Raw genomic sequence first — 17,778 nt, 5'->3', positions numbered from 1 at the left:
GAATTATGGCCAGTTTAACTCACTTGGCCAGTGGTAAATATCAAGCCTGCAATCCTCTCGCTCAGTGAGCCAGGATGAGGGAATGGCCCAACAGGCCATCTGACAATAAAATGAAATATCATGACCTGCTGCAGGGCAGTGTGAACCGTCCGAGACAGAGGCATGCTGGGAGGGTATTAGTACAGAGAGCTGTGTTTTTGTCACCCAGTCCTCCCATTGAGAGCTCCCACTGAACAAGAGTCTCATTTTTCTGTGTCCTTTACTCAGCTTAAATCTGCTTATCCTGCAAGGGATGCGTGTGCCGCCAGGTTTATGGGTCCTCTGTGATATCATATTGTAATATATTGGTATGTCTGGTGTAGGTTACTATTAATAACACTAGAAAGTATACTATAATTCATTTCATGAATTTCTATGTCATAAGCGAGGATACTGTAGTGATACTTGATATAATAACCAGCAACTGAACAACACAACTGGTTTCAGCTTCTGTTATTCTCTGTGGCGGTTTTGAATCCCTCTGTAGGTGTAGATCAATGTTACCGAACCCTCTGAGCAAGAGGCAAAAAGTGTCAATGAGTGCGATACTGTCGAGGGAGCCAGCCGAATATGACCGGCTGTTTTTATCTGATCTGAGGAAATGTCATCTCTGAAACTGTTTGTTCCAACCATAGCTGTTTGCATAAAACTCTACTCAAGATTCAGCGCAGCCTATTTTTTCCCCCAACTACCTCCACCTAGGTGGCTATGTTTGTTTGTTTGTGTTTCAGCAGCATATCTTAAAAACTACAAAACACATTTCAGTGTAATTTGGTGGAAAGTTCCGTCATGGCCCAAAGAAGAACTAATTATTTTTTTGGCTGGATAGTGCCAGAATGTGGCCATTTATGAAGCACTTCATATTGTGGCTCATTACTCCTGAACCATAAAGCATAGAGGCAAATGTCCTGCCTTATTCTTGCATTGCTTATTTCAAGATCAATATAATCATTACAGATCTCGTAATGATACAAGATGATACAGATTCTTTTTGTCCTACATGTTTCATCCTATCTCATCCTAATTCGGTACATATTTGGATGATATCAACAACAAAAATTTTGTTTTTCATATTTTCCTCTAATGGTTCAGCAAAGGTTTATAGGACATATTTTACAAAAACTTTTGAATGCATAGTGAAATTGCAACCATATTCAGACGTTCAGACGCATGTTTTGAGTAGCTGTATTATGTGGAAAAACATAAAATATAATAAAAATACTTGGAGTATTCTTACTCAAGTCAGGTACTTAATATTAAAGGATTTAGTTCAGGATCGGAAGCAAAAAAATGTGATTGGGACATCTGTGCCTCTCACTAAGCCCCTTCATTTTCCAACAAAAAAATGAGTCTCTGGCATAGTGGCCTCATGCCCGCTAGGTCAGTTTAATAATTCATCCATTTCAGTATTTCCCAAAATCTACATGACTGTCCGTCACCATGTGTGTTTTGATCCAGATCCAGATGTGGATGGAAAACTTCCAAACATTTCCTGTTATTAAAATACAGACTTTGAGGTTTTTAGCAGTCTTGGGAGGTATGCTCGCACTGAATTCTTTCTAGTTCACAATGAAAAGACAGATAAGTGCATATGTGCCTGGAACATCACAGCAATTGTCAAGTATTATTGTGCAGCCTACGTTGTCAATAAATTGACAGTCCAGTAAGCAAAATGCCATCGTCGAGTGTTGTCATCAGCAGGGCATCATCAGCATTGTCTTTGTTGCTATTATTATGGCTGTTCTTATTATTGTTATTATCACTCACTTGTGTGCATAACCATCAGAGGTGGTGGTGAGGTTGATCTGCATGACCATCTGGAACTCAGTCTCGTTGCAGCAGTACTTGAAGGCTGTGTTGTTGTGGTGGCAGCAGAACATGTAGGTCTTGTTGTCTGAGAGGCGTGGGCAGTGAAAGCCGAAGTGATAACGCCCCTTGTGGTCCGAGTAGGGTTCACACACCCGGTAATGAGCTGAGAGAGCTGCAGTGGTGGGGAAGACAAAGCGTTAGATGTAAAATGCAATCAGATATCCTCAGGAGATAAAGACACATGAACTTTGAGGCATAGTTCATGTTTGTCTCCCCACTTACTACTATCTAATATAGCAAAAGTGCCTTATAGAATATAAGCCCATATAGAAGCCCATATAGAATTAGAATTAAAAATGATTGAAAACGGCTCCCAAGGAAACACTTTTCAACCTGCAGCAGCCAAACTACAAAACAAGAGTAATTATTAATGTTTTTTGTTTTCTTTGGAAGCCTCACTCGACTAGAGAGGATGCCTGTAATATTAATGTAGAAGGACCAAAGAACAGAAAATAAACATACTGTCCTAGCAAAAATAATCAGACGGGAGACATCAAATTTATATATATGAAAATTTATACATGGGGCACATCTAATCTATTAGGTTATTATGCAAACAGAGGAATGTCAGTGCTTCTGAGTGGAAACACCAGATATGCTTAGGTATTTGTGTTTTCCTCAGACTGGTTATGGAAGTTTCTGTGTCAGAATTATATTACAAAACCTTAGATGGAGTTACACAGAGGAGGTAAAAGTATTTTTTTTTCTAAAAGGAATCGGACTACACCAGCGTCCTTACATGTTAATATACAACTATACTACTACTTTGACAGGTAGAATCACCGAATCCCAAATTCATTAAAGATATTTGCTACAAACAGCACTCTGACGTATTCAGAGCTCTACACTAACTTTTTTCACTACTGTCCCAGAACCGTCCAGAAAAACAATTTTAACCGACCCGAAGTGAATGTAAACCGTCCCAAAATTAAAATGTAGTTTCTTTAATTTTTAAAGCGAGACAGTTCGCCCGGGGCCCCCAAAGCACTTAATACGCTCCCGTATGAGTGTTTTCTTTAACAATTTACTTTAAAGATTAGGGATGCTGCTTCTGGTAATTGTAAACGTTTAAATGGTGAATTCTGCCTTTGCAATTCAGTTTCATATTTTTGTAGCCTATTATGTACGCTGCCTGCTGTGGTCCCCTTTCTGCTCCTGATAACCCATGTGGTGTGGAAAGACTATAGCATGCTGAGTGTGCCAATTTCTCCAGCAGTCTCTCTTGTATAATTTTAGAAATAATTGTTATTAGAGTCTGTATGTTTCTTAGTATTCTCTGTTGTTAGTTTGCTTAGTTGTGAGTCAGTATTTCATGCCTGATGAAAAATGAAGCTGATCGCTGTGGAGTAGCTGCAGCTCTGCTCTCTGCTATGTTCACATCTTAGAGAATGTAATTAATATTTTCCTCAATGATTTATAATTTCACCACCCACGACTAGGACTGCACGATATGGCAAAAAATATGATCACGATAATTTTTTCCATATTGATCAATATTTATTATGGTATATAATTTGATAATGCTGCCATTTGAAGAGTATCCTGATAATGACTGAAGCCTGAAGAAGCCAGAGGATTCATTAGTTAAACTTCATTAGTTAAACATGCTTTATCCGTCTAACAAAATAATACAAGTTAGCTTGCCTTGTAACTTATTAAAATAATCGAAATAAAACTAAAAGCTGTGTCTACTATCACATCAAATTCCTTTGGCCATCTCTCAGTTTTAGACATAGAAATCTTAGTAAAAAGTGCAAATTGTAAACCAGCTATTATGCTACAACTTTATTTATATATACAGTAGTGTCCAAAAGTCTGAGACCACTACGCTAGTGTAGAACAGACCCTACACTAGCGTAGCCTCGTTGGCAGATGTGGCGGAGTTTGTCCTTCTTCACCAGCCTGGGTTCACTGTTTACCCGGGGACAGACTGAGGGTGCTGCGGTATCATCATATTGCTCTCGTGCCCCTCAGTTACACTAATGTTTTTCCTCTTTTCCAGAGGACATCCACTTTCTTCACCGGTAGCTCAAACAATGCTTTGCAGTAGGAAATGAACGTGTTCTTTGACGTGTAAGCCAAAAACTGCAGACTGGCTGTTGTCGCGTTTATTTCTGCTGTGTGACAGACTGTTAGATTTTTCCATGTTAAGTAAAAAATGTCCAAACTTTATCATCATAATCGACATAAATTTGTTGTGATCCGCTCGAGATTGTTTTATTGCCCAGCCCTCGCTACCCATCTGCTATTAATCAGAATGTAGTTTTTCATGAGCCAATGCGCCTGACCACAATAATATATTGAAATCGTTTAAATGTATGCTTTAGCTAATATACTCACACACAGCGTGTTTGTTTTGTTTAACCAGTGTTTTGTTTAATATATATGTGAGATCCTGCCAGCAAGCCGTTTAAGACTGAGGGGATAGATGAACTGGTACTGCAGGAACATTTCAGGTCTCACGCTGAGTAGCCAGCCAGTGATAGTAACTATAGTAACAGCATGAGAAGCACTCCATTGTAGGCAGTGCGCAGTTCAATTTGTCATTTGCTAAGCAATAGCTTAGCTTAGCAATAGTTTAAAATAAATAAATAAATAAAAACTTATATATAAAATCCCTTTCGTTCTGGAGGCGTCCTGGGGAAGATCTCTGTTTGTACCAAACACATTTTCTACTGTCCCCGAGACGCCAGGACGCCAGGACGCCATTAGTCTCGTGCCCTGTTATTTGCATTCATCTGTAGCTGTGCATTAAAGTCCCTGCAGCCTCTGGAGAAGATAAATATGTGCATCCTTGCTGTCATATAGGATAAAAAACAAAATTGCTTTTGTTATATAATCTGGCAACCAATAAGTTTTTGCTGGAAATGGAAATCACAGGAATGTACTGCTGCAGTAGCTGAGACTCCATCTGATAACAAATTACCAATCTGTCAGAGAAATGACCTAGAGATAATGAGTGTCAGTTTATGGGGGTTGATGATGGTTAATGCCCATCACAATGGACCAGGACAGACCCACTTGTTCAACACCCTCGTAGCTAATAGCTCACAGACCCAGAATGAATGTTCTGGTTTGCCTGGGGACAGACTGTTTGCTGCATAGTAGTGATACAGTACAGAAACTACATGGAAACATACTTAAAATGTCTAACTCACTTTTGTTAACTTCAGGGCTAACCCCTTCACTTTTCCAGCAGTTGAAGAAACAATAGACAAGACTTTTCTTGGTCTTGAGAAGCTGTAATGTACATTTACTGCGAGACTGACAACTTACTGCTAACCTTTTCCTCTGCTCTGCTTGCATTCACCATAACTTTTTCTGCCGCTCGCTCTCTGCACTTGCTCAACCACACACTCGCTACGCACACACATTCCGCACTACCCTATTCCTTAAAGCAGCTATGCTACTCTTATAACAGTACCTTTCATTTAGATGTCCTTTTAATATTGAGGAGAGCTTTTTTTTCCAGCACACACACAGAATGGACAGCTAGCAGACTGTGAGGAGATATTCGCTGAATTTGACAAAAAGTGTATTGAACAATCTTTCTCCAGAATCATCAACTCTACCTTGAATCGATTTGTCTTTGTCTATTTCCTTTCATCAGTGGAGCCTAAAAAAACATTTTTCACTAAAAGAGTTGCTGTGATTTAGTTCAAGGTCCACTTATGCTGCGGGCTGATAGAAGTCTTTCAGTAATCTCAGGCAGGGACAGATCAGCATTTGAAAGCAGATATCTCTTTCAGGTTATAATAAGCTTGGTGTGGCCAGCCTTATCCCCTTTGACAACCTTAATTTTTGCAGAGGAGAGGAGAGAATAAAGTGAAGGACGGGAGGATTAGAAGTGAAGGATGGCTTATATACAGTAGAGACAGGAAACTCTTCATTTGACCTTTGCATTGACTATACTATATAGGTTTCTGAATCAGCCAGACGGTCCTTCAATCAGCTCATGTTATTTATATCCCATAAATCCTTGCACATAAAGGAGGGGTCAGCAGTTGTAGGGAGGTCTGCTAGCAATAAGGGCACAGAGGCCCTTGACATCGGAAGTGGACCATAAAGTCCTCTAATGGTGCAAGACTTAAAGGTTTGAAAAGATAAGTTCAGGGGAAGTCTGTGGCTTCTCAAATGAACACCAGCTGGTTCTGGAAATGACACAGTAAACACACCTACCTGCTTAATTTCATTAACACTGCTTGAAATTTAGGATACAGTTAACAGCTTGACTCTTGTATTACTATGTTAACAGCTTACGGTCTAAAAACAGCTGTGGCTCTCTCCCACTGCAGCAACAAGCAACATCTGAACATCAGTCAGCACTCACACATAATATTTATGTATTTATGACAGCAGTCACACTAACAGTGTTTTGTCTTTGTTATAATAGAAAAGTCAGCTTCGTTGTATTTTGTTTTCCATTCAGTGTTGGGCTACAAGCAAACAAAAGTCATAGCGATTCACAAGTAGCTCACATAATTTATTAATAAAGCTGTAAAATCCATTTCCAATTCCTTTATCTTTAGCTAAGTATGATGGACTTTCTGTATACCTTTGTTGTTATTAACACACAGCAAAAACAGATGAATGTAAGCGTCAGTCCTGACAGTATCCTTTGTTCATTTAGTTACACAGACATGAGGAGCATTGTAGATCATTCAGTGTTTCCCCTATATTCATTCTGCAGAGTTATGAGCGCCGCTGCTAAAATTTCACACAATCATTAATACTAATGGCTACTAATGATTTTCACTTGCACACTGTGCGAGCACGATGACACCCTACGTTATCGTGGAATTGTTTTGAGTCATCGACTAGTGGATCAAATCCCAGAATCCTCCCTCTCCTCACTCTTCAAAGGACATCTACGTGAAAGGTACTGTTATAGGAATAGCATATTATCAATGTAAACAATTTATAGATTAATCAAAACACAACTTCAGAATAACTCAACATTATATCCACCTTTATAACCAGCTAACTTTGCTGAGTTTATTAGATGTACGATCACTTTATTATACTATCAATTAATTTTAATCTGTAGTCTGTAGTGTTCATTGCAACACAGTTCCTTGTCTTTTTTCTGGAGAAAATCAAATCAAATATTGTCCGCTAGAACAAAACAAATCTGCGAAAAATCTGTGATGTTGTCTTTTAATTCACCTCCCTGAAGTACAAAAGAACATCACTTTGACTATCAAGACACAGAAAAATAGTGTGGAGAGCTCTGTTTCATTCTTCCTGACTGCCAAACACAGTAGAAAATCATCTTGACTCTGGCGGCCGTCCAGATTTGATAGAAACATCGTTACATACATCACTCTCATTTTAAGTGGTTGTTTGAAAAGAGATTGAGGTTCGCTGGGTTTTAATGCATATTTTGATGTATGTGAGGGGGGAGAGATTCAAGATAAAACAGCATTTTAAGTTACTCTTTAATAAGGTGGTGGTATTTTAACCTGCTACATGATCCTGAACACTGTTGGGTTGATGTCTCCCTACAACACTCCCATCTGTTCTTGCCCTGTTTTATCATTTCTAGACTTGTGATGGAGTCTTCTCCCTTGTGCATAATCTCAGAGATATGTGTCGACTGTGTTCTTCTCTTTGTACCTATCAGGGTTATGATGTGCACTTACGCAGCATAGCCTGATTTGGTTTTCTTTTTTTTTTTTTTAGGCTTTTCCTGCCAAGTTCACTTTTTTGGCAATGAATGCTCCCAAGTCCTTTGATGTTTCTGACTAGCCAGATGTCAACATCTATCTTCTTTTATCCATTAAACTGTGTCTTTTGGGGTTGTTTCCTGTATTTTCCTGTACTAGTGGTTCACTCAAGGGACCCAGACCCACATTTGAAAGCATCCTGAGTTTGTAGAAATTGCTCCTAACATGCCTGATAGTAACACACCCTGCAACTCTGATATGAGTGTCTGAAGGCTCCTGTAATGAAAAAAATATGAACTTTTGCAGACCAGACAGACAGACTCACTGATAAGCACAAACTAAACCGAACAGACCTGCAGTGGACAGCAGGAGGAAGATGACTGTTAGGACATTGAAGGACTGCCGGCTGGTGATAGTCATCTTCTCGTCCTCATGTGGGAAGGAAGGGAGGGAGCAGGAGGCAGGGAGGGAGGGGAGCAGCTCAGCTTTAGCTGGACGTGGGCATCCTCTGCTTGCTGACAGCTTCTCTCACATGGCTGCTGCTGGGAGTCAGGACTCCTGATGGAAATAAGACAAGCACAGAGAGAAAAGATTAAGATATGTGGTTTAGATTTCTTGAAGGTTCACCCTGCTGTGTGGACAGCTTGTCTGGCAGTGAGCGCCCATGATGTCTTCCGAAATCTGTCCTTTGGTTTACATAATATGATGGCTTTAATTAAATTTGGCACTGTGGCAACATCGGGGCTCACAGTTGTTCAGTGCTTTCACAAATCACTATTGTCGTGACTGTGGTTTCTCTGCTTGTTTTGGAAGAAATGTGTGCTTATAATTCTGATCTTTGGTGACACATCTTATATTAAAGTCATCAACAAAACCAATAATGAGGAATTACAATGCACTCATTTGAAGGTCTGGAACTATGGATTATTTTCTTTACTAATCTGCAAATTTACTGTATGTTTATTTTATCTTTATGATTAATTATCCAGTCTATATTATGTCAGAAAATAGAGATCAACGGTCATTACAAGTTCAAGATTTCTTCTTTAAATCACTTGTTTTGGACAATCCAAAACACAAATACATTCAATTTACAAGGATAAAAAGAGAAAAGTGGCACATTCTCACATTGGAAAAGCTGGAACCAGTAAATAACAGTTGCATCAATAAAAATAGAAAACAATTAAAATGTTTTTTTTAACTCGACTCTAATTGAACAGCTTGTGCTGTTGCATCTAATAGCCAACAGATATTTAATAGATATAATAACTAAGCATGGTGTTAAAGCATAATGAGTGAATGGTCATTTTTAACAGCAGTGCACTATAAGTTTGTAGTTCTTAGAGAAACTATTGCTGTTTGTACAGGATATTTAATGAAATACACTTGAATAGAACTTGCTCCTTCAGCACAGAGTAGTTTTGATTGCAGGACTGCTGAGGAGCAGTTTGTTTGTAAATGATGCATCGTGGGATTTTATGGATTCCTCTTATTCCTCTTCACCTGGGTGTCACTGTGCAGTTACTGTTAATAGCTCTGTCTTAGCCATCTGTCCACTGATGCTAAGTGAGATTAATGTGGTAACGGCCACGCTTGTTTCTGTTCTTTGGCGAATGTATTCCATTAATAGTACCAGAGGAAATTAAACATAAATAGTCCCTGTCCCTGAACTAGTTAAAGGTTAAAGTTATGGTAATTTATTACTACGTCTGTCAATGAACCATTTGCATTTAGAATTGGTTTTAAAAAGTTAATTTGAGAGGCAAGTTGTTTTGGCTTGCTCTAGTGCCAAGTTGGGCCCTGAGAGAGCTGCACGTGGAGGGAGATCAGAGACACGGAGTGAAGTTTTGTTTTGGGGCACCATTATGTTTCGTGACCACACAATCAGAAGAGGAAGGGTTGAGGGCAAGAGTGAAGAGTAGAAAAGAGATGCAGCCTAAAGCCACAAATATACTTTCTCAGAGAAATTTCGGACGATACATTCACCAGGTCAGAAATACTAAGTTGTATATATTTTTTAGAGCAGCAGTGACATGATGGAGGAGATGATTGTTGTTGAATTAATCATTTGTAAGAGATCAATAACAAGCTACATTAAAAAAAAGTGTTCGCATGTACAGGTTGCACACTGGTAGCCATATTTATTTGGTGTGTGTTCAATACCAGCTGTGAGGTGGAGGTACAGGATGTATTTGTCTAAGGTGAGGCTCTTGGCTTGTTGGTTTTAGAAAGTTGCAAAAGTTGTCTGTCCAAAATATCTAAAATGGACCCTTATAAAACTTACCCAAAACCAACATGCAGAAATAATGTTTTCTTTTTTCCCAAGGACAACTGACCCGAAGACAGTCAGACCAAGTCCACATAGACTCAAGGAAAATCAAACTCTATTCAAATTTTGATTGACTCGAGCATAATGCTCCACCAAATTACAAGCAGCTGCAGTTGAATAGAGCAGCAACGTGTCTTTTTTTCATCAAAAACACATTCTTCTCCTGTGATGATTATGACGCATCATGTGATCGGAGCTGATCCAGTCTGCTTGGATCCATTTGGGTATTACTCATATTGACACAGCGTCAGTGAGACCCTAACCGACCTGCTTAGACTGAATATTATCTGGACCTGGTTCTTCCAAGATATTACAGTACATATTGGGTCTTTGCTCTTGTTGTGATGCAGCTCCTCGCTGGCTAGAAATATGGTATCAAGCTACATGAATGTGAAGTCAAGCGTTACTGAAAAAAATATGTGCCTCTGTAGATAAACAAACGTATTGGAGGACTAAAGTTGTACAAACACCTTGGAGAATCCCAGTCCCTGTCAGTTACTGTGTTATTGCTCTACCTGTTACCATGTTTCTTTGGCAGTCTGAAGAGTATGAACTGATAGTTGTACATATACAAAGCCATTATTATGGACTGTATGGACAGAATATGTACACAGAGCACAGCAGCCTGTTTCTGTTGGAGTCTTTTAAAGCATTTTAGATCAGACAAGCTGTTCCTTCTTCAGAAAGCCAGGCAGCTGAGGTCCCAGGAGGCTTGTTAGAGTGGCATTTTATATTTTTTTCCACTCTTTTTACTTCTGGTGAGAGCTTCAGTGTTCTGTCAGATGACAACATGTGCAGTACAATGAGGGATTCCCATCCTCTCAACCCCACCCCTCCCCCAAACCAACTCTTCCCCTCCACCCCTCTGCTCTCTCACAGGGGTTTGATATGCATTATTTCTTTGTCTTCCAGTTTTTTTCACAGGGAGTCACATCATTGTCACATTGCTCCCTGCGCTGTACAAGCTATAAAAGGGCAAGGTTCACTTCATCACAGTGCTGGGCTTGTTTACAAAGAAGAAATGAATGTGAAGGGTTTGTGTAATGAGCCTGATGGTAGTGAAGCAGAACATGTACTGTAAATACACAGACAGGCACACCCCAGCATAGTACACAGTGCATAGCTCCCTAGGACCGAAAATAGAATATACTGCCCAGCTGAACAGGCATGCAACACAGATGGAGGGTCTAGCTACTTGTGGTTTATGTCTGAGATCAAACTAAAATATACATAAAGACCAAGACAACCTTGTGTTGCCACTCTCAGAGTAACCGTAAAGGCTGTTAAGAGAGGAAATATGTAAAAAATTAACAAACTACTGTGGCAACCAAGAGCACACAGAGCTTGTTTATTTGTCTACATGTTACTCACTGTTGTTGCCTTACTGCAGCAACCACTGTGAATCTAACGGCGCACTTTTCATCACAGCGCAGCAGGAGACCCAAATCTGTCAGAGGTTTGACGAGGGGAAGTACAGTGGAAGATTTTCGGCTATTTGGAGATTACACGAAGCGATATGCTGTGACTATCTCATGAACATTCTTGTTCAAGTCTTATTTTTGTTCAGATTTTAACTTCAAAGTCTGTGACATGTTATTATGCTTTCTAAAAATCATTATTTATTTACTTTGGCCTGCTATGTCTTATCTGAGAGGCCTATAAGTTTGTGAAGGCACAAACTCAACATTACAAGTCTCTGTCTCTACTTAACTAGATGAAACATCTAGGCCTGTCATTTTGAGTATGCACGTAACCTTTTTTTTCCTGTGGATGATAGTAGTTGGATATTTATGCAGCCTCTCAGCCTCGTTATTAGGTTTGTGTTTTCCTCAGAGCACACAAATACACTCTCTGTTGCTATGCTGGCCCTTAATCCATGTTAATGTGTATTATCAATCACACTAAAACACGAGAGTTAGTGAGCATCTGCAATGAAGTACAGTTTGGAGATGAGACTCCTACTTCACACTGGGACTAGCTAAGTGACTGCATCTTATATCTGGGTCAGCTAATGGGCTTGCATCCAAATACTGATCAGTATTCTGCTGCAAAAAGCTCTGTGCCTAATTGTTGCTCTCTTTGACTGTCATCATAATAAATTGGGATTCATTCACTTTTGATGACATTAGAGCTTCACTCAGAAGCCCTTGAGTGCTCCATTAGGATATGAGCCCATGTTGGGAGATTTAGAGCTGTGATCTAATGATCGTCATTGGCACAGAGGACTGAATTGTGTGCAGCACAATTGTCAGTGAGTGAAGAGTGGCAGCCTGAGGCAGTGAACTAGATAATTTGTTTGTGGATGTGTAGGACAGAATGTGTCAGAAGTTGAGTTGTAGATATCACAAGACAGAGTCCATCATCTTTAGGATGTCCCGCCGTGCTCTGAGCCATGCACACGGGCAACAGCTTTCATTACAACAGAAAAACAATGTAAACCACTTGAATTAAATCTATGAAGACCTATCCAATCGTTTCTTTACCTTTCATGTTAAACATATCTCGGGGCTGGACTGAGTGCATGTTTTTTGTGCTCCTGAGACGATTCCAATACCTTTATTCAGGGTATCTGCTAATACCAAAGACCAATCAATACCAGAGCCCTTTTTCCTACTTTTAAAACTATATTCTTCACTGCAATAAACTCATTGGGATCATTTTTATGTAAGGTAACACAAGGTCATGGACTGCTGAGACCTGCTGTGATTTAAAGCATGTAACTAAAAGCTGAAACACTAATAAAATTCAGTATTTAAAACAGTATTCAATTGATTGCTCACATTGATTGGTAGATACCCGATCAGTACCAGCACTGTTTGTAGAGATCAGTACATCCCTACTAACTGGGCAGGTCACCAGTCTATCCCAGGTATAACAAATATTGAAAGACAAACACACACATGTTCATGCTTATAGAAGCCTGAAGTCTTAATTAAAAGAGAAAAAGAGAGGTGGACACAGATTCTGAAAACTTTCTCAAGGAATATGATCAGATTAAAGTCAATTGAGCTTATTGTAAATATCACTGGGACATTATTTACTGTTATGAATTGTTTTCAGTGATCTGGCTGAAAGTTGACTTTGTTTTAATGATGACTAGGTTCATATCTCTCTTTCTCCGCTTCTTCATTTCACCAAACTGGTTTATTTATTTTGATTTGATTACAGTTTATACAGTTGATTCTTGTAAACAACATGCATTTTGTTTAGACTATTATGGGCTTCACTGCCAGCTTTAACCTCGGGCTCTGGCTGAATTTAATGCAGGACGGCATGATGCTGATTTGAATTTGATTTGTTGTATTTAATACTGAGAGGCTGTAAGAAGGAAACATAATTCAATGAGCATTAAATTTTGTTTTATTGCCTTGAAAGCTTTATTAAGATCTATTTTTCCTAATAGCTCTGACTTTATGATAGAATTTGGTCAGTTGAGATAAAAGGACAAGTCACCTCATAGATCTTCTTTATTAGCTTTGCTTAAAATATGTTTTTTGAATCACTGCATGAAATAATTTTCCCTTTTGTATTGTTTTACTGTAAGTGCCAACTCAAAAAGACATGAAAAATATTTCTGTCAGAAATAAAACACTATAGATACACAAAAGTTTACAAGAAGATAAATTTCATTTAATAATGCAGATAACCGAGAGTATACTGTATCACACTACTACTCATACTCATACACAGTCAAGTCCAAATGTCTATCCAATGTTTTTCTTTTTCTATTATTTACTACAAAACAAAGAAGGCACAGCCAAGGCATCTTTCCATTACAAACTGCTGAAGCAGTGTCAGACTGATAACTGCTTATTCATTGTGGTTTATCACTGCGAGCCCAGAACTGCAGAACTCAACATAAATTTGACTGATGAACAGAGTTTCTTCTTCAGTTTATATGATCAGTCACCTGAATAAATTTTCCAGATCAAATGTTTTAAATAAAGCCCAGAGGCAGCAACGTGTTTTGGTCTGGTGGCTTGATGTCGCCCGGGAGACATTTACGTCACAGTAGATACGGGGACAAATGTAACATCTAGTAATTAGCACCCACAATGTAGTGTACACGTAAATGAATACAATCTATTTGAAAAAAGCAGAGGGAGAATAACACAGCAGGGTTGCCATAGAGCTTGTTGTGGAGAGTTTGGCCAATATGGCAGCATAATGGGCTCCGCTATTGTGCAGTGCAGCCACCTTCCCGCACGGGTGGTCTGTTTCTTTTTTTGACTTTGTAATGGTTTGTTAGCTTAACACAAGACACACAAGCACAAGATGAGAGACGTGCTGTAATCAAACTTGCATCGGCTGCAGGCTCGCTGTGCTCCTACCTGCTGAGATCTGTCATGTTAATGGAAACCATTCGGCCTCCTCCTTCACTTTGTTTTGCATCCTTTCTTTTTCATCAATTTGGATTACAAAGGAAGATTGAAAAATAATGGAGGATTGGTCTGAAAATCCCTCTCAGATCCAACTAGAATAATAACCGATCAACTTCTTTTTATGTATAGCTTCGGTAATACCTGGTTGAAGTGGCAGCATACCATCAAAGGGAGACTATTAGTTGTTATTTCTGCAGAGAGTTATATCAGCATCCATCTGTGTGGAAATAAACCTCCCCCAGCAGTGGTTCATAACAGATATGAGCATTGCTCATTTCACCTCGCTACACTGCTCCAGCCTCATTTTCAAGTTGAATAAGCAAATGATATCAAAACTATGGAGGTGAGGGAGGAGAACTCTGATACATTTTCTTAAGCTTTCGTCACATATAGAAACAGTGAAAGGGGTAATTATAACATGGCAAAACACCCGGGAGATTTTTTATCATCATAGCTAAGAGGAGAAAGTCTATTCTTGACCAAATGAGAATTTAACAGGGCGATTCTTGAGTAATTGTTGCTTGGCAGTAAATATATGCAGGCAGCGAGGGAGATGCAGCTAATGAGACAGCTACTGGAGTCTAATAAGTTGAATTCATTATACAATCAAGGTCTCAAAGTCAGTTGGGGTATGAAAAATCTTGGAGCCCCATCTAGCATAATGCATGTCTACAAAAAATGTTGTTTTCATATGATACAGTATGAATGAATCGAGCTCAGTCGATACTACATGTGCCTTTGCTATAAAGAGGATACTGAAGGTTACGAATCAATTTGTAAGACCTTTATCAGACAAGATGTAAAGTGGGCCAGCTATAGTAATTAATTTCTGTCTTTGTAAGTAATTTTGTTTCAGTCTTTTATCAAGCAAAAATTCGACAAACATTCTCCAGTTCCAGCTTATCAGATGTGAAGATTTCCTGTTTATCTCTGTTTTGTATCATGGTGAACGTAATATATTCAGTAAATAAAATAATCTCACCACAAGATCCATCTAAAAGCTGCTCTGAAGCTTTAAATCGAATCACACAATCTTTCTCAAAAAATTGAGTTTTCATGGAATCGTAGATCAGCGGTGCCTAAACTGGGGATCAGAACACCCAAAAGGGGTCACAATCTGATTTAAAGGGGAGGTGAGATAATTTCCAGGATAGAAAATAAAAAATAAAACATTATCTTTTAATACTTTACCTTAACACTAAGCTTTTGTCTTGTAAAATTACATATAGTTTTACTGCTTCTGGCCCCTAAAATGATTCAAATAAAACAGTCTGAGAAGGAAAAAAACAACTCTTGGAGTAAACAACTCAATATATGCATCCTGTGACAAGTATACATTGCTGCAAATTATGGGGTTTCATACAAAAAAGGTTAGGAACCACAGTTGTGGATGTACAGAATTCAGTCCATGTTGACTTAAAAGTCAAGATAGAAAGTTTATTTTAAAAATTCGAAAAAAACCAATCTTACCAGAAGGTCCACTTGGTTTCTGTTCTCGATATGTCTCAGATTATCTCTTTATAGATTTGCACTTTGAATATATAATATGAGCTTGTGATGTGTGTTTTTCACTGTTTTCTGATATATGATTGACAAAACAATTAAGTGATTTAGACCTGTAATGATTAGTTGATCGACACAAAGATAATTGTCAACTATTTTGATAATCAAAATATCGTTTTTAGTCTTTTTTTTTTTTTAAGCAAAAAGTTGGGGTGCCCTGGTGGCCATATGACTGAATGTGAATTTGATGCTTTTTCTTTGTTATACATGATATTAATTATTTTTGGGTTTTGGACGAAATTTGAAGAAAATTTTGAATATGTCAAGTTGGGCTGTGGCAACTTATGACAGCCATTTTTTCAATATTTACTGACATTTTACAGACAAAACAATTAATCGAGAAATTAATCGTTTATCAGATTAATCGAAAATAATTGTAAGCTGCAGCTCTACAGTGATCATTATCATTATCATAAAATTAGCCAGCAGATGACTGATAATGAAAATAAACATTAGTTGTTGTAGCACTACTTTTGATTTGAGTTTCTTGTCCCTGAACAGCATCTCTAATGTTTTTACTTGGAACAATGGACTCAGAGGATGGATGTTTGACTAAATGTCACAGAGATGCACTAGCTGTCGCAGTTAAGTCACTTTAAAGGCTACAGAAAGCCTTCGAGGATCTGTTCTACAGCAGCTCCCAACACTTGCAGCCCCATCAAGGTTTGAACTGCCTGTAGGCCACATGGAGGCCTCATCTGTCAATGCATCAGTGCTTTGGCACTCAAATTCAGTTTTCTTTTCTTTGACTGTGAGTCATGCAGAATAACTGGACTTGTTTTGGCTCCAGGGTTTGGGAGACTCTGAGAACTGTTTGGTGTCTCTGGTGCAGACAGGCACGACAGTATCTCCAGACGCAAGCCAGGATTGTTTATTTGGATTTGTTTTAACACCCGACTCTGGGCTCAGTTGGTTTCTCTTGGAAATGTTCCCTTTTTTCATCTGCCTGACCCTGAATTTAAAATAGCTTGTGACCGCAGACAAGTAGCCTGGTGGGAATTTCAAAAATGAAATAGAAAATCATATGACATGGGACAGTAATGCATGACAAAACTGTAACTAAAACATAGCGGTTTGATAATCTTTGTTGTTTCCCTTATGACCTGCATTAATATTCTAAGCTTATAAGAGACCACCTGGTAGAGAAGCAACACTACAGAAGTTGGCAAAAATATAATGTTCTACGTGATCCAACAGTTATCTCACAGTATTTAATACTAATAAACCAACAATAAACAAGCCTGAAGTAGTAAAAAGACTATCTAAGGTATAGTTAAAGTTGGGTTTGGTGCACACATTGTCCTGCAAAGAAATGTACGATAAGTGATCTTACTCCTAATCCACAGTGACTTTTACGAGTGTGTCAGATCCAAAGCAGCACACTGAACATAGAGAGGGGTGTGGATTTACCCTCAGATAACCTTCCCGAACAACAGTCTGTCTTAAGAACAGTCAGAGCCAAACTCTATGCAACTCAGCCTAGAAATAGACACACACTGCAGAGACCTGGAGAGCTCTCGTACACCTTGAGGTCTCAGAGGTCATGGAGGGCAGCGGTAACAGACAACCTCACGCTACACTGCCAAGAATACCTCAGATGAGAACGGATAATACTCCACGCTGCTCCACATCCAAACGCTAATGGTGTTTTGGCAGCTGGTTTATATGGCTTGTTAGAAAACCTTAAAATGCAAAGAACCATTTGTGGGCCGTTCCAGCTATCATTATTGGAAGTGTCGGTTGACTGGCCATCGTAGTGGGATTGCACCTCATTAATGAGGCTGTCCTGGTTTTGACCCACGGCGAGTGAATTCACCTCAGTTTGCATAAGTTTAGTAGATCTGTGAATAATAACTTCCTATTATGCCCTGAAATGCTCCCTGGGTGCCAGTGAGTTCAACTCTAATATTATAACTTTGTGCTAAATGCT

At 38.9% G+C, this 17,778-nt stretch overlaps 1 protein-coding gene and 1 long non-coding RNA gene across 8 annotated transcripts in view; one reads left to right on the top strand and one right to left on the bottom strand.

The window, feature by feature from the left end:
• The window catches only part of shisal1b (shisa like 1b), a 107,472-nt gene that overhangs the window by 14,334 nt on the left and 75,360 nt on the right, over positions 1-17,778 (bottom strand). For all 5 annotated transcript variants that reach the window (XM_067590303.1, XM_067590307.1, XM_067590308.1 and 2 more), the window contains 2 exons: positions 7,928-8,132; positions 1,807-2,020 (listed from right to left, as the gene is read on the bottom strand). In XM_067590303.1, coding sequence (XP_067446404.1) covers positions 1,807-2,020; positions 7,928-7,994 — 281 coding nt within the window. In that variant the 5' untranslated portion in view covers positions 7,995-8,132. The remainder of the gene's footprint in view (positions 1-1,806; positions 2,021-7,927; positions 8,133-17,778) is intronic.
• Positions 1-17,778, top strand: part of LOC137183331 (uncharacterized) — a 108,544-nt gene that overhangs the window by 19,154 nt on the left and 71,612 nt on the right. The window lies entirely within an intron of this gene.

Source organism: Thunnus thynnus, chromosome 5 (genome assembly GCF_963924715.1).
Source record: "Thunnus thynnus chromosome 5, fThuThy2.1, whole genome shotgun sequence".
In the NCBI taxonomy this organism is placed as follows: domain Eukaryota; kingdom Metazoa; phylum Chordata; class Actinopteri; order Scombriformes; family Scombridae; genus Thunnus; species Thunnus thynnus.
This window is presented reverse-complemented; position numbering and strand designations above follow the sequence as displayed.